Below are 26,389 nucleotides of genomic sequence, written 5' to 3' on the forward strand. Positions count from 1 at the left end.
AGATCGTCGCCCAGGATGGAAATTCTGCACGCCCTACGAGTCGGAGGTGTGGATCGTGGACAAGGTCCAAGGAACAATGGTGACGGCGAAGCGAAATGGACAAGTACTGACCTGTAATGTGTCCTGCTTCAAGAAGATAAGTGAGGCAATGGGAGCCCACCACACCGAGGAAAGTCAAGAAGCAGTAGAGGATGGAGGTCTAGATCTAGGAGGGTCAGTGCAAGGGTCACCCACAACCAGACAAAGAGGAGAGAGTCCATCAAGAGTGACACAGCAGAATCTCACCGATGAGAACAACCAACCCTGGGCGACCCTCAGCGGCGAGAATACAAGGACAACCCAGGCTGGGGTTGCGGGAACGCCGTGTGCCCGGAGCCAGCGGTACCATCTGAGGCCCAACCCGAGGCCCAATCAACATCTGAGGGACTTTGCCTGGACATCTCCGTGAGTCAAAATAAACGCGTGAGTGTTGCAAGAACAGAACTAAATTGAAGGAGGGATGTAGAGAGCCACTCGGGCTCTTCCAAACATTGTATCCCCTAAGCACACGCACCCATACCCCGGGGCGGGCGCGCACCGGGGTATAAATAAACAATGCGGAAGACCGCTCGGGGTCTTTCCGGCTAACTATCACACTGTGTCCGTGTCCATTATTGCAGTCCAATCACCCACGTGTTGGGCCTAGTCCCAGCACGCCACACAAATGGACAGGGGAGTTGCGGAAATCGGCAGAGTATGATGGTGCGACCTTGCTCCGAGAGGCCAAGAGGGGACAATGCTCACAGGAGGTAGCCCGTGCATGGGATGCATTAATAGAGGAGCTGTAACCTGGGGCAGAGGGTTCAGAATCTGCTTCCACTGCAAATACCCAGGGAGATGACGGGACATAATTACCTCCCACTTGCTTCCCTTACTTAACAGTGCCATCTCCATAGACGAATGACCCATGCAGCTGCTCACATTTGAGTAGATGAAAGGATTGCTACTTTCAGACCAAATTTTGGGGTGGGGGAGGGAGATGAGTGTGCTGACTGGTTGTTCTGTAGTGTGTTTTACAGAGTATGTTACATCACCAATATGCCTTTTAATATGATTGACCTCCTTTGTGAGTTTGGAATATTTATCCCATTGATTTTGTATTGTGAATGCCAGGAAACTGCCAATAAAATATGTTGCCAACAATAAAAAAAGATGGGTGTATTGGTGCCTGTAAAAAGGTGTGGATCTTCTGGGGTCCTATATTCTCCACGTCATGACCTTCTTATCTTCCTTAACATCGGAAGGCCTGGCATTTAGGACAGTTAACTACTTCAAGTAAGCCATTTCAGCAGGTCATATCCCTTTGGAGGGCTATCCGGTTATGAGTAAATGAATGAGTGGTATCTGGCTGTCTCTTTCCCCAAAGACAAAATACTTCTCCTTATGGGACAGCAATAGAGTTCTGAATTTGTTCCTATTGTGGCAGAATAATGAGTATCTATCTCACAAGGAACTGTCCGGTAAGACAGCTGTGCTGTTATGTCTCATTTTATGCCGCAGAGTCTCAGATGTTCGAGGTTTGGACATCTGACGTACAGTATTTATCCCAGAATGGGTTGCATTCGTCATGTCCAGAAGGACGAAGTCTAACTCCAAGGTGGTTTCTTACCCCGCTTGTGACAAGATGTCTGTAACGGGGTTACAATGACGACCCAGACCAGATGGATGTCATAGGACAAGGTTTATTGTCACTTTAACAGTGGAGGTAATAATTGAACTAACAGAGCTAGGGAATGTTGTGGCCAAAATCATGCTCTTGTTTTGCCCTCCTGGTTGGTTACTGGTGGATGGCGTCTTCTCCTTCCTGATACTTCTGGTTTGGTCCTCTGGGAAAGCATACACAGGAGAGACCATTAGATATCAGGCCTTTTATGGTTCACATAACTGCCACCACACCGTGCAGGTTATCTGAAAGATTTTGTGGTTATAGTGCAGGGGTCGCTCACGTCACTACTTTTTCTCTCTCTCAAGTAGATCAGGCATAAAGAATAGGATGAAAAGGGAGCCTTCCTTGCCTTGCCACTCTGAATACTTATTTACCCGTGCTCCCCTAACTCCTTTAGAAGCGTTGGGCTCACTGAGTCTGAGCGGAATGGTGCTAACCATCTCTCGCCTTCCCACCCTCAAAACCACATTGGTGCACCTCCTGCCTGTGCCCAGGAGACTGGTGAGGGCCCTTTCCCAGTACTCGTCTGACACCGTGACTTGGTTCGTGAGTCACGGCAGTCTTATCCTCATCGTTTTTCCCTCAGGTCTGGTCGAGTTCCTCTGCCCGCTGCCGCTGTTCTGCTTCAGGTTTTTCAGCCAGTCCATCCATTTCTTTTAGACTCGTATCTTCTTCCTCTTTGCTCCTTTGTTCCGCCTTCCGGCATCCTGTTCCGCTTGTTCTCCCTGCGCTTATTCTCCTCTCCGTCTCTAGCCGCTTCTGTCCTTGCTTCCAGGTTGCAATACCCTTGTACATACTGGGCTGGCCTATAAGTGGCTGTGAATGACTGAGAGGGCGTGTTTTCTTCCATCACTAGTATGGCTGCCTGGTGTAGACTCGTGCCCCCTGGGTCCCGATTCAAGTTACCATTGCCTGCGTCCTCTAACGACTGGTCACAATTTCCAAATTGTGTGTATTGAGCTGCCTTAAGGCTTATGAAAATATGACTGATGAGTTACGGCCTCCAAAGGAGCATTACCTCCTTATATCCCATAGGAAACCTTTTCAAAGTAGTTTCCTCCCCAACCATTTTTAGGTAGGTCCGATGGACAATGCAGGAAGCAGGCATTGATGTGCCACAGTTCAGAGCCCACTATGTAAGAGGGGCCATGGCGTCTAAAGTCTTCTCTTTAGGCGCAAGGTTGTAAGACATTACCAGTGCGGGGGCCTGGCCTTCAGAATCCATGTTAAAGATGTTTACTTGAAGCTAGTCCTGGATATGACACCTCTGGTGGTAGATAAGGTTTAAACAAGCATAATCCTTGCCTCTGGTGCTCACATAGAATGTGAAATGTCCTAGTTTTTGTTACAGAAGGTTTCAATTCTATTAAGGACACAGAGGTGAGGATTAGTCCCATCTGAGGTTTCAAGAGACTATTCGCTACCCTTGACTTTATAGGGGCTATGTGAATATTCTATTTAGTATACAGAGAGGAATTTTGCGTAATGTATAAGTACTGGTGTTTCTTCTTGGGTACGATATGTTAAGATTAAGCTGTGTCATTAATTAAGATGAATAATCAGGAATTGATGCAGAATAATCTGTTTGTCATGATTATATCTTTGACTAAGTTGGGTTGTGGACATACGTTTTTTGCTCCAAGCTGGGCTAAAGATACTGGATTCTTGAGCCACTATTGCATGAAGAAAGAGGCGTCTTAGAGAAAGATATGGACACTTTTGGAACATTGTACTCTTTGAATGGTTGAAGGTTTCCTTTTCCATTGGTTCATGGGAAAGTGAGTTTATTAAGTGTTAAAAGCTGGGGGAGTTTAATAAAGTGGACTAAGTAGAGCATAATCCTTGCCTCCATGTCTTTAGTATAACTGTAACTTCCTATTACGAAAGCTAAGACATTTTACATTTATTTATATTTGACCCAACCTTAATAAATAAGCTTCCTATGATTAAGGCTTAGTTCTCTCCTTGCTGATGCATTTTTAAAGGGCCAATCACAAAAATATGATTAAACCCACTCTGTTTCCATCTTCTTAAGTACCTGGTTCTGCGGTAAACTTGGCTCCAGTTTTGTCAGAGGTATCACCTTTTCCACTTCAGTAATTCCTCCCACCTATGAGTGAAAAGCACAAAGTGAGAAATTGGCATTTCTTTTGGATTTTTCAATATAAATACTTATCTAAAATGAAAAAGCAATTTTATGGCAGAGAAACACACTCTGACCAAATGAAGCAATTGTTTCTGTTGGAGATCATATCATGAACATCATCATGTCATCTTACCCTCATATCGTGTATGGGAGGGGGTACGGACGTGCAAACCATGTTCAAAGAATATACAATTTCTGTGACATTAGAGGTGGGAAATGCGATGAAGTGATAAAACAGAAACCCCATTGAAAGATTCTGACCAAATTCTAATGCCTCTGGTTTCAAACTGGCAAGGTTCCGAAAATTATTTTCTTTTCTGGAGGGTGGGAACAGCAGTTTAGCATTGCAGTCTAGAAGCCTGAAAGATGCACCTTCACTGCTAGGGCAGGGATAGTTCTTGACTCATTAAAACAGAAGAGGCCTATTTGTTAAAATTCCAGCCAATGCCCCTGTCCGCTGTAGAACATTTACATGACCAAATCAAACCCTCAGATACGAACGCCATGTTTCAGGGTAAATAGCCAAATGTAAATATCTTGGGAGCTCCTTTGAGATATATTGGAAAATATATATAGCTGTTGTTGTTGATAACTTTTATTTCGGTCAAGCGACCATAAAAAGTGCATATAAATACATCAGCACAGTCAATAAAACAATAAATAATCATAAAATATTAAAAAGAGAATTAAACTAGGAGTTATCACAGTACAAGACATTAAAAAACTGTGTATACAGCAATCAAGTTAAAAAGGTATATCTCCTACGCCACCTATTAAATAAAAATAACGAGAGACCGCAAACACAATGGGAGGATGTGTATCATATGTCAATATCCTACAAGCCTGTGTAAAGTGTTCTTACAGATGGTTGTTAGCCAGCGTTTCCTAACTGCAGAATAGGCAGGGCAGAAAAACAGGACATGGGTTATGTTCTCAGTTTTGTAGCTGCAAGCTGGGCAAACTTCATTGGTGGGATTTGACCATTTAAATGTAAAAGACCTAACTGGAAGAGTGCCATGCCTTAACTGTAGATACAGCTTTCGAGCAACTGGGGGTTCAATTATGTCCATAAATTCCTCAACTTTAGGTTCTGGTTTAACTAGGAGGAACTCAGATGTCAGCTTACCCAGTGGTGCAGAGCTCATTAATGTTTGATAGTTTGACATACGTATCTGAGAAAGAAGTTCGTTCTTGGATATCCTGAGGCAAGAAATCTCAGGGGTTTCCCACAGCTCAGGAAACCCTAGACGAGTACTAACAGCACTAATATGCTGGAGCCAAGGGTCTTTTTGTTTTTAAGAAGAGGCAAGATCTCAGAAAATTCCGCTCTGTACGCAACCAATTCAGGGACTGACCACGACCTCTTCCAGTACATAATTGGTCTAGCACTAGTGATCTCCTCTATTGGCAACATGCCAAGATCAAATCTAAGAGGGATCAGTGGCGTGCTAGATGGTAACCCAACTAAATTTCTAACGAAAGACTGCTCCACCCTTTTAAAATTCATTGTCTGCTTGTGTCCCCAGAGTTCAGCATATAGCATTCAGCTGTTTTTCCTTTCTTACCTGCTCAGTCCACATACGTATAACAATATTTGCATCATGTTTAGTCTTGCTCTTCAATGGGTTTGTGAAAACTAGGGATTTATGTATGTCTTCACTTTTTAATGCTTATCCCCTCTCTACAGAACAACACTTATTGATATGTTGTTCTTGATTACATAGTTGAAAGGGCTCTTTTCCCAGCAGTGTCAGGGGCTCCATAATCTTTGAATAGCAGTAGAAAGAATAGAACTGCCAGGCCAGGACCTCGATGAATCAGAACACAAGCAACCCAGGACCGTTTTAGCCTTATTATAGGCTCATCAGCCAGGTATAGCTTGATTCCAGTGGCACAGTGAGCATGCGACCCATGCTGTGGTGTACCTGTGATAGAAGGAATGTTTATATTAATCTCAGCCACTGGCAATTGCTCGGGCCACATCCCAATCCATAATTTTTCACTCACCATGCCCATTCAGATTGGAACCAGCCATATCCAAATAAGCGTTGACCCTGGTCCGATGGGAGCAGTCCAGGCCAAACTGCCAGGCCAGCTCTTCCCTGAACCTGAACACAAGCAACCTAGGACCGGTTTCCTCCTTCTGAGCTCATCAGCCAGGTAGCTTGATTTCAGTGGGACAGTGAGCACGGCAAAACCGGTCTTGGGTTACTTGTGTTCCTGTTCTTCACTTGAAAAGGTTAGTCTGAAGATGCAACCTCCTACTTAGTTTTGCCAGTGATCGGACCTAGTCACTGAAATAAAGGTCTTGGAGCAGTGTTTTCCAAATTGTGGGTCAGACACGTCGCAGGCTGTTTTTTTGTGGATCGTGAAAGTCCAAGCAATAAATAAAGATGTCTTCAAATGCTATATTTATCTTGTCACATTTGCTGTACTTCAAAGACACAGAGGTCAATTGTCAGGCTATGTTTTCTGACAAACTGCTGCTTATATTTTTAACATGGCCATTGGTTTTTACTTACTCCTCTCACTTTGCAGTCAGAGAAGAAAAAGTAAAGTGAATTATCTGACAATATTGCTTGGGGTACACAGACTGTGAAAGGAAAGGCTGCATTATGTAATTTTTTGTTATTGTTATTGTTAATGGAGTTTTATAGCGCGCCTAATCACCTGCAGGCCTCTAAGCGCCAGGAAAGATGGTAGTAAACAATAACTTAGCAAGATGGAAGCTGGATTATACTGTGCTCATGCTTTTCCTGAACAGGAATGTTTTTAGGCTCTTCCTGAATCGTAGTAGGTTCCCTTCCCGACGCAGTGCCTCCGGCAACCTGTTCCATAACTGAGGGACTAGCACTGAGAAGGCTCTCCCTCCCTTGGTCACTAGCCTGTAACTGGGGCAGACCAGAAGTTGGGAGTCTGAGGATCGAAGTGTTCTCGTAGGGCAATAAAGTTGCAGACGATCTTTGATGTAAGTTGGGGCTTTGCCATAGATTGCCCTATGGGCAGTGCATAAGTTCTTAAATTCCACTCTTTCTTTAATGGGGAGCCAGTGCAAGCTTTGTAGTAGGGGAGTAGCTTTAGATCTCCTCGGTAATCTGAAAATCAACCGGGCAGCGTCATTCATTATGACCTGGAGTCTACTGGTCAGAGTTTTCGGTAAGCCAAGGTACAGGTCATTCCCGTAATCAATTCTGGAGATGATGGTGGCCGCTACTATTGATCGCATCATGGATTGTGAGAGGACAGGAGTTAACTTCCGCAGTTGCCTAATGATGTTCGTGCAACTTCCCACAACCACAGAGATCTGAGGGGCCATTGACAGATCATCATCCAGTTTGATCCCCAAGCTCTTTACAGATGAGCTTGGTTTTGGAGCCGGGCCCAGCTCTGTAGGCCAATAGAGATCACACCAAGGTGAGGCAGTAGATGGAATCACTAGTACCTCAGTCTTGTCAGGGTTGATTTTTAACAGATTATCTGTCATCCATTGCACTGTGAACCGCAAGATGTTCTGAGCTTGGAGTTGCGCGGCCGTGGTGTCATCGACACTTAGCAGCAGTTGCGTGTCGTCCGCGTAGTTATAGACTTTACAGCCCATAGTGGCCAGAGAAGCAATCAATGGTTGCAGGTAGAGGTTAAATAGAAGCGGGGACAGGGCGGACCCCTGTGGCACCCCGCACTCTAAAATCCCCACCTCAGATGTTTCGTCCCCCAGTTGTATCTTTTAGGTCCTTCCTGTAAGGAATGATTGCAACCATTGAAAGGCCTGGCCCTTAATCCCAAAGTCCCTCAATCTGCCCAAAAGCAAGGCATGGCTGACAGTATCGAACGCCGCTGATAGGTCCAGCAAAATCAGGGCGCTCGGTTTCTTGCAGTCAGCCATGCCTCTTAGCTCATCCAACACCGATAGCATCACCAACTCGGTGCTGTGATGAGCACGAAAACCTGCCTGTCGCTCGTGGAGTAGATGATGAGTTTCCAAATAGAGGGACAGGGACTTTAATATATGCTGCTCAAGAACTTTTGAAAGGAAGGGCAACTGGGAAATAGGTCTGTAGTTCTTTAACACCGCCGGATCTGATCCAGGCTTTTTCAATAGAGGTCTTACACGCGCCTCCTTCAGCTCAGCCGGTAGGTACCCCGTGTCTAAAGATCTATTGAGGAGGAAGATGATACGCTCCTCCAGCAAGGGGCGCGCCACACGGAAGATCTCAGGAGGGCACGGGTCAGCTGGGGAACCAGATTTGATTTTCCTCATCAGCTGTTCTAGAATCAATGCATCCATCTCTGGGAATATTTCAAGGGAGCAGTCGGTCACGATCTCAGATGCTGATGTTATAGCAGTCCCTAATCCCACCCCAATCTTTATCTCCTGGATGATGAGCTTCACCTTCTCTAAAAAGTAGGCCTGAAAGGTGTTGCAGTCAATAGGAGCCCTAGAATTGTCGTTTTTTTTGCTCAACTCTGCCAATATTTTAAAGGTCTCTTTCTGAATATTCGCTGCCTTACTTAGGCGGGACTCGAAGTGGTCCGCTTTGGCTTGGGTCATCAGGTTTTTATATTGTTGAAGGGAAGCTTTATAGCGTTTCCTGTCAGTGTCCTGTTTGGTTTTCCTCCATACTCTTTCTAGAGCTCTGAGCTTTCTTTTTGTTTCCCTTAAGGCTGGCGTAAACCAAGGAGCTCCTTTACCGGATCGCTTTATTTGCTGTAGTCTCACCGGCACTATTTGATCAATGGCCCGGGTCATGCTCCCGGTAAGATCAGAGTATTCACAATCCAAGCTGCGTTCCAGATCAGTGGCCTGGGATGTTACCGGGAGCGCTTTAGTCAGGGATGCTAGATCAACCTCGGCCCATTTCCGGGTTTTCCTGATACCAGGCGGACAGCTGGTGATACAGCCTTTAATGCGGGCCTCACAGGATATCAGGTGGTGGTCAGACCAGACGCAAGGGGCTACGTCTTTAAGGGTTAGACTGGCATCTGTGGTCCACACGAGGTCAAGAGTGTGACCTTTTTCGTGTGTGGGAACATCTACAATTTGTTTAAAACCCACCGCAGACATTAAAGTGTCCAGCTGGCGTGTGGGTAGGTCCCAGTTGGATTTATCCCAATGTAAATTGAAATCTCCAGTTACCAGGATTTTCATATATCTGGAACATAAATCGGATATAATAGGGCAGAATAGATCATTGAAGAGTGGAGTTGAATTGGGCGGACGGTAAACTGACAAGATCACCCAGCACACATCGTGCACAGTGACCTTTACCCCAATCACATCCGTCAGATCAATTGTCTCAGATAGTAACTTTTCAACTAACAGGGTCTTCCTATAGAAGATAGCTACCCCGCCTCCCCGGGCGCCGCCTGGGCGGTTGTGCCACATCACATCATATCCGCTTGGGTAACACAACAAAATGTAAAAACCTGGGGGGCTTGGCCAGGTGCGGAACATGGTGGATTCTTGATTCCACTGCCCTGGCTAGGGAGCCCTATTTACCTCATCCTGGTGCACTAGGGCCCGTTCTGATGTGAAATTGGGCCCGCACATACAGCTGAAGATGTCCAAGACAGCGGGACAAATAGTATCTACTGCCTTCGGCGGTGTTGAGGTGCGGCCTGGTCAGTGCCTTCTGGTGTGGTGGCTGTGGGCTGCAGAGAGGAGCCGACCGAGGGATGGCACTGTACCACAGAGCGTGGGTACCCACCAGGATCTGCCTCGGGTGCCCCAGTAAGCAGAGCAGGAGTGGAGGAAGTGACAGAGCTGCTGCTTGGGAGGGAGGGGGTCAGCGAACCGGAGCAGTGTGAGCCCAACCCTCCATTAACTACAGCACTGCGGGCCAGTGAAAGCTTCTGGCTGGCATCAGACCAGAGAAGGATGTCGGACTGTGCAGGGCTGGGACCCAAACGACCCCTTCCTGAAGACACAGCCTGACCAGGGCCGGACTGGCTACCGGGCAGTTTGGAATGCTGCTGAGCTGGTGTCATATAGATATATATAGCCTGTATGCTGTGTTAAGTTAGCATGAGCTTCCCAGGAGTTTAAATGCCATTTTACCTCTCTGCTGCTTTTGCACACGACACATAGCTGTTGCTTTAGCTTTGAGCCTAGTAGAATGTTTTTGATTCATGCAAGAAAAATATGTTGTTACTCTGATATCAGCCTTGCCTGGCGAGCTGTGTCTGTACAGTGAGTGCAGAAACCTTCAAGGATATCTCAACACAGTGGTTGTTGTGAGCACTGATCTTCGCACGTTCCTAGACATAACATACATGCAGCTGCAACCAAGTTCTGGCTTTAGGCGCGTTTTATATTGCTTTGCACAAGAGCATAACAAACACACTTGATGGTGCTTCGCATGCAGAGAGCTGGTGGAAGATGATGTGATCCCTTACCACTAGAATCTTGAGGTATGGGCCCGCCCTGCTAAAACCCAAAGAGACCTTCTTAGATATAATATAATATACTGGCTAGGGAGGGTGAGAATTAGGTTTTGTTAAACCCTGTTCATTTTAGCATAATACCATGCTTTCACCGTTTGTGTTCTATGGACTAGTGACTATGCTGATTACTTTGTTTCTTATAATATGTTTGCTTGTATTAGCTAAGATACTGCGTTTGAGAACACTGCATTAGTGAATAAACATTTCAAATATGCACGTGTCCTCTTTTGCTCCTTGTTCTGGATTGAAATGATTGTATAACGAAAGAGTGTTCACGTGTTCCACGTTACCTGAGGTGTACTAAGTCCATGTTCTGGTTTGTCTAAGCATTGGGAGTTTGTGATAACCAATGAGACACTGTAGCTAGTCTGGTAGGGGATTTTTGGGTACTAAGGTGAGTTTTGGCACACCCTAATTCACTGAGGTTCCAAGCCTCCATGCACAGTTCTGTTTGAGCACGGAATCCCTGCGACATGGCGCCCAATCGTTGGTGGTCTTATTGCATGATACTTGAGTAGTACATCATTCAGTCCTTAACCCCTTCACTGTTGTTTCCTGTTAACGGTGGTGTCGGACAAACCTACCTGTATTCGTATAGGTCCTTTCAAGCTTGAATCTTTCTAAAACGGTTTCATTGAGTTACTACCCAGTTGTGCTACAAAGTATCCTTTGTACCTATCTTTCTTTCTGTGTCACTATGGTTGCGGTGGACATTGCACAACATAGCCTCATTACGATGCGCAATCATTTGCAGAATTATAATGTCCCCGAGGATGGTATGGCCGTGATCATGGTAGTGACTGCAGAGGTGGCTTACCCGTATGAGATTTTCTACTCATGGGTGACCTTCCCAGCTATGAATGCAGATACTCGTGTGTTCGAACCGTACACACCCATGGCTGTGCCTGCAGAATATGCACCATATAGGGCACAGGAGATTCCTATTGATACTTGGCAGCATCGAGTTTGGTTTAATGGGGCCCTACCCCATTCATTAACAGCTCTTTGTCCATTCCTTGTGCAACTTGGCCCTGTTTTGGCTGGATTTACGCCTCATCCTCAGCACGGAGCATGTAACGTGGCTGAGTTAAGACGACTACATGTGGTTGCAATTAGCGCGATTAGGTCGTTAGTGCAATACATTACCCGGAATCTCCCGGGCGGGGCCCCGGGTGGTGCGGCGCTTCCTGCCGGACAGGGTGGAATGAAGCTCAGTCCCGCTTTGGTCAACGCTGTGATGGGCAAACGCCCCCAAGAAAAGGATGATTTTCCTGTCTGGCTTGCCGAGAAGTTTGACCAACTGCAGGCAGTATTTCCTAACACGTCTCCTGGTGAGAAACACAGGATTCTGACAATTAGCTTACCAAAGGACTTGACCCCCGAAGTCGGTGACTGTCAGACCTGGGGAAAGACATTTGCGGCGGTCTACACGAGGTGTTACAGCACTCCGTCTATGACTGTCCTGCAGACGGTCCTTAAACGTGTTCAAGATGAACACGGACCAGAGGCTGCGGTTGAATTGGGTATGCGTCTCTGTGGTGCCTTTGATGTGGTTTCCGATCTCGTTCTTGCTAATGTCAAGGGGGATGCGGTGAACTTTCAGGTTGCCAATGCTTTGCAGGCGATTCCCGATGCCGAAAAACCCCAGCAGTTCCCGAGGATTATTGTGGCGGCTTATAAAACTGTGGGCCCAAATAGTAGGGGTCTCAAGCCTTTTTGTACTAAAGAGAAAAAACAACTCCAAGGGCAGAAGTCGAAGACCGACGACCAGCCCAAGTCCAAAAAACAAAATTGGCCTAAAAAACAGAAACAGGGAAAACAACAACAACAACAGAAACAGGAGTCTCGTCCTGCGTCTCCATTGCCTGCGCCCACAGAATGTGTTTATGACTTGTGCGATGATAGAATCACCTGATCATTTTCAGGTTTCTGACCAACGCTCTCCTTGTTCTTTTCAAGAGTCATCAGCTTTTTCGTCCGGTGGTGGAGGAGGCGGCAGGGGTCGGGGTAGTCAACAAGGACGTGACCAGCCCCGCTAGAAAGACGGTAAAGGCAAGCAGGACGATTCTACACCGAAGAGACCCCAGTTTCAGAAAAAGAAAGTCGCTGCTTTAACAGCACACAGATATGCCACAGATAGTGAGAACCCAGCTTCGGAATCTGACATGGGCTCTAACCTTGTTGGACAGCGCGGCGGAGATTACCATAGTGCGAGAGGCCCTGCGTCCACTACTGAAGGTGACAGCGACTGACCGTTATGTTGTTGTGGAGACAGCTGACACTAGAGTAGCTCCCCCTGACAGACTCTATGAAATAGTCTTATTCATTGAAGGGGACATTCAACGTACCATAGAAGGGGTATTTTAGGAGAATCTTACGACTACCTATGACATTTTGTTAGCGGAGGCTGACTGGCCCCCACCTTTTGTACTCACAGCTCAGTGAGGGGAGGAGGTAATCCTCCCTAGTTTCGTGCACACTGTCTCGAAGGAGCATGCGCTGAATTTTGCAGAAGAGTGGGCTAAAGCCCTTGCGCCGGCTCTGTACCGTACACACTGTGGATGGTATACATTTTCCCCACACCACGAAATTCCTTTGCAGTTCATGCCTCAGCCTCAAACTCAATATCCCATAAAGCGCGAAGCGAAGGCTTCCGTTGCGGAAATCCTTGAACAATTGGAATATCAAGGTGTGATTGAAACTTGTGTGTCACCAATGAATAACCCTCTTTTTACTGTGACCAAACCTGACGGTTCGTATCGTTTGGTATTGGATTACCGGCATTTAAACTCGCATTCCCGTACCTGTGCAGTACAGAATACTCACGGCTCTGCTTTAGTGGATAGTCTCGTGCTTAAGCGGTTTTAAACCACGCTTGACATTTCCAACGGTTTTTATGCCCACCATTTGGATTGACTGAGTTCCCAATGTAAATGTAAATGTACATGTATTTATTTAGTGCAAATCACCAACCCGGTATCTAAGCGCTTGCTTAGGGAACCCGTCCTGGTATTCCCCTGTGAGATAGCCCCGGCAGGGTATCCACAAGGTGAAAGCCAGGCATCCCACCGCGAGGGGCCGTTGTGGAGATTAAGCAAGCTATTGCCCAGAGTCGCAGAGTGTGAACCCGTGAATCGAGTAGGCACCGGAGCGAGAATTGTCGAGTCCATAGACATTTTAGGACTCAAGACCCCGCCGAGCCGGGAATTGAACCCTGGTCCCGGGCTGACCTCTGCTTCCAGGTCTGCCTCCTCTAACCAGTGAGCCACACTTCTCCAATGGACCTCCTTTACTTGCGGCGGTGTCCAAAAACATTTCAAACGTTTACCGATGGGCTACAAATAGTCCTGGAGTGTTTGCTGCCCGCATAGTATCTCTCTTAGAGAGAGTGGACCCAGATGCTTGTTCATATGTGGATGACATTTATCTCACAGATTATGAACTGTGGGAGCATCTGTGTTGAGTTGACCGCTTAATTTGTAGCTTTGCGGACTTCGGTTACAAATTCAACTTTGCAAAATCGCACACTGCAGAGTACACAGTGTTGTTCCTGGGCTACGAGCTCAACAATGAAGGTCGAGGATTAGCTCCTCACTTCTTGGAGAAATGCGCACAATTGCGCGCTCCGACAACCCTGAAAAATTAGTCTTTGCTGGGATTTTTGAATTTCAGGAAGACATACATACCTGAATATGCCCAGCGAATCAAGCCCTTGTATGCTTTGATACAACCAAATTTTACTAAATCAAACTGGCTGCCTGAGCACTCGGCTATACTGTCAAGCAAAGACAGACTCAGCTGTTCCTGAAGAATAGAAGAGGGGAAAAGGTATGGTCACAAAGAGGGTAAAGGTAGTGCTCAATGGAGGGCTACCCTGGGCATCCAATTTGTTGGTTTTAATGGCCTCACACACCCTTGCGAGTGTCATGCTTCATCATTGGCGTTTGCTCCTCGTTGGGCAGGCGGTGCAATGCCCAACGGGCTCACCTCAAAGAGGGGCTCTTTGGCGGAGATCTTTTTACCAACTGCCTAAGGGTGAAGTGCGGGTGAGGGGCCAGAAAGGAAGGGATAGTGTATATACGTGGATTAAAATGTGGCACAAGGTACCGGAGATCAATTTATTCTGGTGGTCCCCTGCCTCAAGTAAAATCAGTGGGTAGTCTATGATCGCTGGAAATTAGGATTCCACGTCACGATCCAGGACTACAATACATATCGTGAGGTCAACATGTTTCTCGCCTTTGCACACTGGCTGCGATTCTTCAGAACCTAATGGTTACATCTATCTCTAATAAGACATGACCTAGTTTAGTGTCAGTTTATAAATAGTTGTACTACCTGTATGGGACAGCTCTTGCCTAGGGAGACAAAAGAGATCGTTACCATAGTCCAGTGACAACAAGTGCCTTTTGTGACCGTGAACACGCAGTGCTGTTGTGGGTGAAGTGACATAATAGTAGTGACATACTAGTGATAATTGGTGACCAGTATGTATTGACTTATATCACAATGCAACAATACACAGTATTCGTAAATTAAAACCAAAGGTAAAGTTTAAAAACAGCAGCAATTACTTTAAAGTCTTTGGTCCAAAACCTATAGCAAGGGTAACATCTTACTCACCTAAAGGTCAAGGTGTCTTGGTGTCAACAGTACCCGGTAGGTTTTACATCAAGGGGAAAGAACCATAGGGGTTTAAGGCTTAAAGGGAACAAGCACAATGGCAGTCTGAATGAATCACTTTTCTTACTTCTTTTTTCAAACAGTCGCCTGCTGGTGTTGGAATGGGGAGTAGGTGGCCAGCTATGAACAAGAAACACTGTTTATTCGCTGTGTATAGCTTAGTGACGACGCTCCCTGTTAGATGGTTGATTCCAATGTTTGGATATTTAACACACACAAGGTAAAGCTTCACGCGTTTATTGGGAGGGTTCCCCAAAGTGAATAAATCATGGGTTGGCATTATGGATAACCCTTTTCATGCCTGTAGTTGGAGCGATATAGGCTCTGGTTGACCCCCATCTTTAGTTGGCTAAGGGTGCTTAAGGCGCTTCAGTCGTGTGTCAAAAAGCCCCACTCGACAGAGGGCATTCCCTGTGCCAATTCGGGTTTGTGGGTGGCCTTAACTGGAAAGAAATATTAGATTTAAATTGGAAGGTGAGTGTTCCCTCTCAGTGCCCATCGCGTGTTGTTATAAAAGTGCCTCATAAAATACACCCGGCAGGACTATGTCAGAGTGCTAGGGGCAGTCTCAACCAGATTACTGTTTTCTCCCGTGCCCGTATCGGGTGTCAAAATCCCGTATGAATTGGGCCAGATAAGGGGAGAGTATCAAGTAATGCGTACAATGCCTCAAGGGGTGAATGCACGATAGAGCTGGTAGAGCGGAACCTTCGCCATTGAGCAGCGTTGCCACTATACGGATAGACGGATTGCCGGTCGTGCTATCGCATACCGGTCTCGGCGTCTGTTAGTTTGTCTTTTGGAATTCCAACAGGTCAGGGTAATATTGCACGTGTGTGGCTTAGCGCAGTGTTGGCTATCGCGCTGGTAGAGCGGAACCCTCGCCATTGAGCAGCGTGATGAAGAGCAGGACGCGTTGCCATTACACGGATAGACGGATTGCCGGTCGCGCTATTGCATACCGGTTTCAGCGTCTGTTTGTTTGTCTTTTAGAGTTTAACAGGTCAGGGTAATATCGCGCGTGTGTGGCCTAACGCGGTGCTGGCTATCGCGTGTCAATACTCGCGTGAGGTGACTGCGAGGGGGCGAGAACCCACTTAGTTCGAGGCATGTGGGCTGCTAAATTCACATCTAGTGCATAGATCGCCGCCTAGTGTTGGGTCCGGATGATTGCACCTTGTTGTCCTGGAAGAGTCTTCGAAGTATCACGAGATAGGTGGCTCCTCCTCTGGACTACAGTGCGCATGGGCATCGACTCCATCCCCAGATTGTTTTTTTCCGCCATTGGGTTCGGATGGGATTTCGACGTCTCCTGTTCGGAATCGATAAAACAACTTTATTAAGGCCAAAAGGCTTTACTCACTCGTCGGTATTGTTCGCGTTCGGTCTCGTGTTCATTCCTACTCTTCGAGTGGGATTTCGTGTGAGTCGGTGACTCTTCGATCATCGAGGCCCTGTCGACGCAGCAAGACCCCGACGTTGATAAGATGGAACGGAGTCCGTTCAAGTACTGCCCCGTGTGTGGTTCAAAGTACCCACACATCGACGTGCACCCAGTGTGCAACAAGTGCCTGTCGCCGGACCATGACGAGGCCAACTGTATGGCCTGTTCGAGATTCCGGTCGAAGAAGACCATCAAGCTTCGGCGCGTGGCGCGCCTTGAGGCCCAGCGATCGGCTCCGGCGCCAGCGGACATCTTCGGCGACCCCGCGGCAGATAAGCAGGAGCTTCACCTGCAGATTTCGCCGGCATCGGCGGAGGTCGAGACCTACTACGGAGAAGCGGTCGAGGACCACAACTTCGAGGAAGACATCGAGGAGGTAGGGGACGACGGAGAACCTTTTGGGGCCATGGAAGATAGCTCGGAGGATGAGCTATGCCCCGTCCCAACTTTTACAACGGCTCAGGTCACGGGATCGCCACAAGGCCTTACCCACGACCATACGCCTCGATCCTCCGCCCCGCCTATCGGCCCGGCTATGGACACCTCTGCGGAGCCGCCATTACCGAAAACGAAACCGAAAGTGAAACCTTCGGGTTCGACCAAAACCAAGATGGACGCCACTCCATCGACACCGAAGACGTCTGCTACGTCATCGACGCCGTCATCTTCGAAGGCGTCTGCTACGTCATCGACGCCGTCATCTTCGGATACCTTAAGGCCGAAAAAGACTGTTGATGCGGCTAAGGTACCAAAAGTGGTTGAGCAGCCAAGCTGAAAGAAGGCCTTGGTGCCGCCTAAAGTCAAGCCCACCGCGTCGGCAGACACACCGGTCGGCGATGCCAAGAGGGGCGCCATGCCGAAGCCCGGTGTCCCGGCACCAAAAGGAAAGTCAGTCGATCCGAAGACATCGACAGCGACGCATGGAGCCGTAGACGGTGGCGAGAGCTCGGCCGACGGCGCATCGGCAGCTCCAACGGCAAGAAAGGTGTCATCCACGCTCCAGTCTTCCCCAGGGGGTGGATCGAAGTCGACAGTCGGATCGACGAAGCCGTCCGCTTCTTTTACGAAGCAGGTACAAGACTCCCTCAAACGGATTCGGGACAAAGAATCCAAGTCGGGCCCGAAGACGCCCTCGGAGACTACTCCGGTTGTACCGAAGAAGCAAGCCTCGATGCCGCTTCACTTTACCTTGCCACCAAAGGTGGTGCCGAAGGCTTTTGCGCCTCGGTCGGTGCCCAGGGACTCGGTCGAAGGGAGGCATACTCAACTAAGTGGCGGTTCTGGTCGTCAGCCCTTGTTGGATGACGAGTCGGAACACTTTATCGATGCTGACACTGGAAAACTGACCCTCAAGAAGAGAAAGATTACTTCACAGCCTCTGGAGCCGTTTGTAATCCCTCTAAAGAAGAAGAAGCCACTCCCGGGGTCCCCTCAACTGGTGGAGCCTATTTACCAACCAACCAGAAGTCCAACACCTTCACCCACTTGTTCAGATGGTGGAGAGGGTGGCCAGGAGGAACAGTATACCTTCCCTGAGAACACTGACCCTGATGAACGACAGGACTCATGGTTGCCCTCAGGGGATCAGGGGGACCACCAGCCTATCTCTGACCCACAAGCCTATGGGCCTAAAACTTCTCCAACAGAAGATTCTACAGCATTCAATGCCTTAATCGAAAGGGCAGCTGCGAACCACAATGTAGAGATGCATGCTGACCCGGTAGAGGTGGACTTTCTATTCGACACTTTCTCTACTGCCGAAAAGACTGTAAAAACACTTCCTATGCTTAAAGGAATGATGAAACATGCCACAGACATTTTCAAAGACACTACTAGGGCGCGAGTGGTGAACCCTAGAATTAAAAAGAAGTACAGGCCGGCACTTGGGGACCCAACTTTCATTTGGGGCCAGTTGCCTCTGGACTCTTTGGTGGTCTCTAATGCACGCAAAAGGGCGAACTCTCAGACGACGGGTGAAGCTCCTCCCCCGGACAAAGAGTCTAAAGTGCTGGAGGCGTCAGGGAAAAGGGTGGCAGCGCAGGCAGCCAACATATGGCGCATCTCAAACACACAAACTCTGTTGGCCAGATACGACAGGGCACACTACGATACATTAGAGCAGCTTCTACAACACCTCCCTGATGAGTTTAAAGAGGGTGCGGAGATGCTCATCCAAGAGGGCAAGCTCATCTCCAACGCTGCATATTAAGTGTGCGCTGGACTTTGCGGATACGGCAGCAAGATCCATCAACACTAGTGTGATGCTGAGACGCCAAGCATGGCTCTGCATCTCGGGGTTTAAGCCAGAGATACAAACGACTATTCTCAATCAGCCTGTTAATCCAGACAGACTATTTGGCCCAGAGGTGAACACCACACTTGAAAAGATTAAGAAAGACACTGAGACTGCGAAATCGAGGGGTGCACTTCAGTCTCAGCAGTTTAGGGGAAGCACTTTTCGTCGCTCAGGCAATCGAGGTGTTACCAGAGGACACGTGGCACAGCAGGCGCAATTTACTAAGGGTGGTGCGCAATCCTCATACACTAAACAGAGTAGGGGTGGTTACAGAGGAAACAACGCCAAGGGCAGAGGCAGAGGCAACAACAATTCCCGCTCCTCTGCCGCTAACAAACAGTGACTCCCTGTCACTTCCCCCCGACCATCTAACACCTGTCGGGGGGAGACTCCAACGGTTCCTGCCTGTCTGGAAATCCATCACCACGGACAGGTGGGTAAGGAAACTTATCCAGTTCGGTTATTGTCTGGAGCTAACGTCCGCTCCACCCACCATTCCCCCAAGGCACCGTCCTATGTCAGCAGAGCACTTGCACTTCTTGCAGCAGGAGGTTCTTGCGATGCTGCAAAAAGGCGCCATAGAGCTCGTGCCAGTAGAAGAACAGGGCACAGGGGTTTATTCCCTGTACTTCTTAATACCAAAGAAGGACGGCTCACTCAGACCCATCCTGGACCTACGCCCGCTCAACATGTATATTCTTTCAGAACACTTCCACATGTTGACGTTGCAGCAAGTCCTTCCACTGTTAGAAGAGGGGGACTTCCTCGCAACCTTGGATCTCAAGGACGCTTACTTTCACATACCACTCCATCCATCCCACAGAAAGTACCTCAGGTTCACCATTCAAAACAGGCATTACCAGTTCAAGGTACTACCCTTCGGAGTGACCACTGCCCCCAGAGTGTTCACGAAGTGTCTGGCGACCGTGGCGGCGCACCTTCAGAGACAGAACATACATGTCTACCCCTATCTAGACGACTGGCTGGTTCAGGCCAAGTCAGCACGGCAGTGCGCCGCGGACATGTCCAGCACTATTCACATTCTTCACAGTCTGGGGTTTTCGCTCAACTATCCGAAGTCGCATTTTCAACCTGCCCATGTGAGGCAGTACTTGGGCGCGACAATCAATACTCTGACTGCTACAGCTCAGCCAAATCCAGCGAGGATCACCAGTATCCAGTCGCTCATTCAAAAGTTCAGGCCGCAACACTCACTCCCAGCGAGAGTGTTTATGCAGTTGATAGGCATGATGGCCTCCTGCATCTTCATAGTCCCGCACGCGAGGTTACATATGCGTCCTCTCCAGGAGTGCTTGGCACACCAGTGGACTCAGGCTCAAGGACAGTTGAAAGACCTAGTGTTGGTGACCGGTCGGGCATACAACTCTCTGCATTGGTGGACTCCACACAACCTTTGCAAGGGCCGACCGTTCCAAGAGCCTGTGCCACAGATTATCCTGACGACGGACGCGTCTCTCCAGGGATGGGGAGCGCATGTACTCCATTACACGGTGCAGGGACTATGGTCGACACAACAGAAGAGGATGCACATCAACTACCTGGAGCTGATGGCGATCTTCATGGCACTGAAGTCATTCAAAGTACATCTGTGCAACAAGGTCGTGTTGATCCGGACGGACAACATGACGGCAATGTACTATATCCAGAAGCAAGGAGGAACACACTCTCCACAGCTGTCTCATCTGGCTCAGAGCATGTGGAAGTGGGCCATTCAGAGGAACATCTTCCTCATGGCGGAACACCTCCCAGGCAAGGACAATCAGATGGCGGATCTGCTCAGCAGGTACAGCCACCAACTGCACGAGTGGGAGATACATCCATCAGTACTCCACCCGTACTTCCAGCAGTGGGGTCATACAGAGATAGAGCTGTTTGCCACAAGGGAGAACGCAAAATGCCCAAGCTTCGCCGCCAGGTTCCCACACCCTCAGTCGCAGGGCAATGCGATATGGATGAACTGGTCAGGCAAATTTGCGTACGCTTTTCCCCCAGCACCTCTCATACCGCTGGTGGCAAGGAAGCTGCTGCAACACTCGATGACACTCATCCTGGTTGCTCCAACGTGGGCACGCCAACCATGGTACACCACATTCCTGGAGCTCTCCGTGGTACCGCATCAAAGACTAAGCCTCACACCCAGGCTCTTGACGCAGAACCATGGCGACATTCAGCACCCGGATCCGCAACAGCTCAACCTGGCGATCTGGCTCCTGAAGTCCTAGAGTTTGGCTACCTTGATTTGCCTCCGGAATGCATGGACATTATCCGGGAGGCAAGAAGGCCCACTACCAGAGCTTGCTATGCAGCAAAATGGAAGAGGTTTGTCATTTACTGTACAGACCATCATATCAACCCGCTAGATGCATCCATTCCTAATATCATCTGCTATTTGTTACATCTTTACAAATGTAATCTGGCGTATGCTTCCATTCGGATACACTTATCCGCCATAGCGGCTTATCTCCAGAACAGGCAGCACCTCTCTGTTTTAGGGTGCCTGCCATTAAAGCTTTCCTTGAAGGGCTGAAACGAGTCATCCCCCCCAGGACCCCACCAGCTCCTGTGTGGAACCTCAATATGGTCCTCACCAGATTAATGGGAGCACCGTTTGAGCCCCTACATTCCTGTGAGATTCAATTCCTCACATGGAAAGTAGCCTTCACGTCTCTACGGCGCGTCAGTGAGCTACAGGCGCTCACAGTACAAGAGCCATTCATTCAGATTCATCCTAATAGGGTGGTGCTGCGCACTAATCCTAAGTTTCTCCCTAAAGTGGTGTCACGGTTTCATGTTAATCAGACCATTGAACTGCCCACATTCTTTCAGAACCCCGAAACCGTGGCAGAGAGGATGCTTCACACGCTTGATGTCAAACGAGCGTTAATGTACTACATTGACAGGACCAAACACTTTAGGAAAACACAACAATTGTTTGTTGCCTTTTCAGCCCAGCACAAAGGCAACCCCATTTCCAAAGCTGGAATAGCCAGGTGGATCGTTAAGTGTATTCAGATTTGCTACCACAAGGCTAAGCGCACCTTAACGGTTCCCCCCAGGGCCCACTCGACACGCAAGTTGGGGGCCTCCATGGCTTTCCTGGGTAATATTCCTTTGGAGGATATTTGTAGAGCAGCCACATGGATTACACCACACACGTTTACTAAACATTATTGCGTGGATGTGCATTCTAAACAGCAGGCAGCTGTAGGACAGGCTGTTCTTAAATCTCTTTTTCAAACTTCTGCAGCCGGCACGGGCGGCGGCCGCCGCTAATGGAGGAACTGCTATGTGTTCTATGCACTAGATGTGAATTTAGCAGCCCACATGCCTCGAACTGAATATGCTACTTACCAGTATGCATCTGTTCTTGGCATGTAGGGCTGCTAACATTCACATCGCCCGCCCTCCTCCCCGGCACCCGTAGCGGCTGCAGACCATTCTTGCATTCATTCATTAGCATGGACATCATTTACGCTATTTCACTCCATCTCTGACACAATGGCTAAAAACAATCTGGGGATGGAGTCGATGCCCATGCGCACTGTAGTCCAGGGGAGGAGCCACCTATCTCGTGATACTTCGAAGACTCTTCCAGGACAACAAGGTGCAATCATCCGGACCCAACACTAGGCAGCGATCTATGCACTAGATGTGAATGTTAGCAGCCCTACATGCCAAGAACAGATGCATACTGGTAAGTAGCATATTCACTTCTTGCTGCCTTGGTCAGGTCGTGGTCTGCCTACCCATCTCTACCGGGATCCGGAAAGTACCGAGTTCTCGGGTGGGGATCTGTTAAATGGTTGTTGGGGGCGTGGTCATTGCTCGGAGTAGTCTTGCCCTGAGTGTCATGTGGGAACCAGCGTTAACACGCGGCCATCTTGGAAGGGACCCATACTCATTAAAACCAATGTAGGGCAAGGATGGTAAAGATGTGAGTTTAATCAAATGGGAGTTATATTTATACTCTCACTAATTCAGAAGCATATTTGTACATATCTGTTACCAAATATTCATATAGTCCAAGCCAGGCAGGGTCATGTGGGCAACCTCCTAATGGTGTGTTTTACTAATATAGTGGTAGTTGTTATAGTGCACTCCACGGGAGGTCTTCATTAAATCCCCGCCTGTCTGAGGATAACCAATGTATCCACCTCTGTTCCTTCTGGAATAGGTTCTGTTTGGATTTGTTACTTGGTGTCTCAAGGATGAGCCATCTCAGTGAGTCAGCAGTGTGGTTTAGGTCTACAAAGTGCCTACACCTTTTAGTATTTGTTTTTTTGCAACGAAAGCTGCTTCTGTGTTCTGAGATGCAGATCTTGATAGGGCGAGTGGTCATGCCCACGTATTGAAGATCACATGGGCATCTGAGCAAGTAGATGCAATTTGGAGTATTGCAGTTGGTGTGGCATCGGAGTTCCCACAGGAATGCCTCGATTAGTTGAATGGACTTCGTAATACTAGTAAAGGGGCATACACTACAGGAGCCGCAGGGATAGTGTCCCTTTACTGGTGGGAGTTGCCAGAGTATGTTTTGCCTGTGGGTTTCAACTTGTTTAGGCCTGGTGTGCACTAAGATGTCCTTGACATTTTTAGACCTTTTAAAGGCAAACCTGGGGATCGCAAGGTTGAGGTCTCCTGTGTTGAGAATCTGCCAGTGTCTCTTTATGATTTTCTTGATTTCATTAGAGACTGGTGAGAAAGTAGTTACACAGGTCAAGAGATCATTGTCTTGTGGAGTTGGAGTATTATACTCGAAGAGGGCTCCTCTGTGGTTGTTCTGTGCCCGTTTTCGTGCCTTATAGATCTCCCTGGATGGATAACCTCTCTCTTTCAGATTACGAGATAGGATGTTAGACTCAGTATTATAATCTGTGAGGTTGGTACAGTTGCGCCTAACCCGCAGAAACTGGCCAAAAGGAAGGTTCAGCCTCAAAGCTCTAGGGTGGTGGCTCGTAAACAGGAGTAGACTGTTCCGGTCCGTTGGCTTCCGATACATGGTGGTATCAATCTTGCCCCCCTCTAGTCTGATGGTCAGGTCCAGGAACGCTATCTTGGAGTTGGAGGCAGTGATGGTAAAGGTAAGGTAGTTGTTCAGGGTATTCAACCAGTTGAAGAACTCTATGTAGAGATCTTCAGTCCGTTTCCAGAGTATGAGGATGTCATCAATGAACCGCCTCCAAAGTTGGATGTTAGAATGGTAGGGGTTCATTAGTCCATTGATGTGATTCTCCTCAAAGTCGGCCATGTAGAGGCAGGCCACCGAGGGGGCAAAAGTACTACCCATAGAAGTTCCCTGGGTTTGATGGTAATGTTGCCCTTTGAATTCGAAGAAATTCTCAGTCAGGGCAAGGTTTGCACACTCCATGATAAAGGAGGGTGGTGTGGGAGAGGTCCATTCTTCAGTGTTGAGGATTCTCTCAATCACCCAGAGTATGGCCCTCTGTGGGATGTTTGTATAGAGGGCCTCCACGTCAAGGGTGATCAGAAAGTCAATTTGAACGTCTTCTTGTAGGTTGTCAAGGAGACGAACGTCCTTGGTGTCTTGGACATAGGACGGGATTCTCTTCACTAGAGGTTGTAGGAAATGGTCGCAAAATTGCGAAAGAGGCTCTAATACAGAACCAATGCCCGATACAATTGGGCGTTCAGGTACTGGGGTGGTCCCCTTGTGAATTTTGGGCAGGGTGTAGAAGTAGGGCACTCTCGTGTCTTTTTTCACAAGGAACTCAGCCTCTTTCTTAGAGATCCATTCCTGACATTCTGCAGATTCAACAATTCCTGTGATTGTGGTCTTAAGTCGTTCGGTTGGGTTATATGGAATGGGGGTATAGTAGCGTCTATCCCCTAGTTGTCTTAGACACTCTGTTTCATAATCTGTGGTGTCCATTATTACTGTCGCCCCACCCTTGTCTGCCTGTTTAATGGTGATAGTCCCATCGTTGACCAGGGAATTCATCAGCTGCATTTCCGTTTTGGAAAGATTGTGATGCCTCTGGACAGGTCTCAATGCTCCAATGTCCTTCAGCACGGCCTGCTCAAACGTCAGGATTTCATTTGGAACCATCCCGCTGTGTGGCGTGAAGGCCTGAGTCTGTAGGTGTCTTGAATGGTCTTCCATCAAAGAAAGATCTTAATCTGATCTTCCTGAAAATTTTCAGAATTTCGCAGTTTAGCTCAAAATTGTCTATTTTAGGGGTGGGGACAAAACCCAGTCCTTTCTGGAGGACCTTTTCCTCAGGTACCGTAAGTTGGCATGATGAGAGATTCACTACCAGACTTACTTCCGTCCTGTCTTGCTCCTGGTTTCCATTCCTTGGGCTTGTGTATCTTCCCACTGTACCCTCTTCTCTGGAGCGTTTCCTCGCCTGCGCCCGCGCCCTCTGCCCCAACCTCTGTCTAAAAAAGGCTGCTGGTTAATGCCATGTGGGGCGAATTGAGGGGGGTACTGGGGTACAAAAGGTGTCATGGGATGTTGGAAATGTGGAAATTGCCACATTGGTGGCCCCTGGTAGGGGGGATGTGGATAGAAGAGTTGACCCCGTCTAGACCCTCTATTCCCCTTGCGGGGTCCTGGTTGCCACTCATCCCCGCTCGAATTGCTGTCACTATTAGATCCTCGTCTAGATGAGGTGGTGCTTGAGTCGGAGAGGTATTCTGTCCCTGGAGGAACAAAATCGTCCTTAAGATAGGGATAAGCCTTCTCTTTGGAGAAGCGATCGATATCCTTCTTCAACTTAGCAACTTTTTGTTTCATTAGGAAGTCTTTATGTTCAGAAATTTCTTTGTTGAGCTCTGCTAGTTTGGTCTTGGCTATAATCCAATCTTTGCAGGCTGATCTGCTCGCTTCTAAATACTTATTGACTCATAATAATCGCACCAACCTGGTGATAAGAATCATCCCTGGGACGGTGGGTTTCACATACCTTACTTTTAATGAAGGAGATACAGTACCTATTGCTTACAAGTCAAACTTGTACACTTCGGCTGAAATGCAATTTTCTACTGTGGAGAAGGTTTTGACGGCTGTACAGATGACGATTCTCAAGGAACGCGCTCTGTCACAGGGAAAACGCATGTTGGTGGTTACCCCGTGTCCTGATTTGGAGGCAGTTAGGAAAGCCAGTGTACCTAATTCTAAAGCTTTGCACCCTCGGTAGATACAATGGGCTGCTTCATTGACGTCTCCGGATGTCACGTTCATTTTTGATGCCTCCTTAAGGTCGTAGGAGTTTTTGCAATATGAGTTTGTTCATCCTGCACCTTTGGCTATGCGGCCTTTGGACGATTTCCATTGCATCATATACACTGATGGTTCGGCGCAGGTTGCGCATGGTTCTAAACACGCCTACGTTTCCGTTTGTGCCATTGTGGTAGGTGCCATGGTGAACGATGAGTTCAAGTCCAGGGTCGTGCACACACAAACTCTAGGGGACTGCACCACACAATTGGCAGAGCTTCATGCTCTGATGCTTGCATTGGAGTACGCTGATCCTAGTGTGACAACACTTATAGTAAGTGATTCTTACTACTGTGTCCAGTCTTACAATGAGAACTTGTTCTTTTGGATTCAGAATGATTTTCGTGATTCCAAGGGTAGCACAATAAAACATAAAATGATCTGGGTCCGAGTGGCTGAGCTTAAAGAGCAGT

The 26,389-nt window shown here is 48.0% G+C and overlaps 1 protein-coding gene across 4 annotated transcripts in view; it reads right to left on the minus strand.

Annotated features, from left to right (window-relative positions):
* Positions 1 to 26,389, minus strand: part of SERPINF2 (serpin family F member 2) — a 301,526-nt gene that overhangs the window by 170,872 nt on the left and 104,265 nt on the right. For 3 of the 4 annotated variants that reach the window (XM_086955199.1, XM_086955198.1, XM_086955200.1), the window contains exon 4: positions 3,744 to 3,815. The exons of the other annotated variant lie outside the window; for it this stretch is intronic. In XM_086955199.1, coding sequence (XP_086811325.1) covers positions 3,744 to 3,815 — 72 coding nt within the window. The remainder of the gene's footprint in view (positions 1 to 3,743; positions 3,816 to 26,389) is intronic. 4 annotated transcript variants of the gene reach the window in all.

Source organism: Lissotriton vulgaris, chromosome 2_1 (assembly GCF_964263255.1).
Source record: "Lissotriton vulgaris chromosome 2_1, aLisVul1.2, whole genome shotgun sequence".
NCBI lineage: Eukaryota > Metazoa > Chordata > Amphibia > Caudata > Salamandridae > Lissotriton > Lissotriton vulgaris.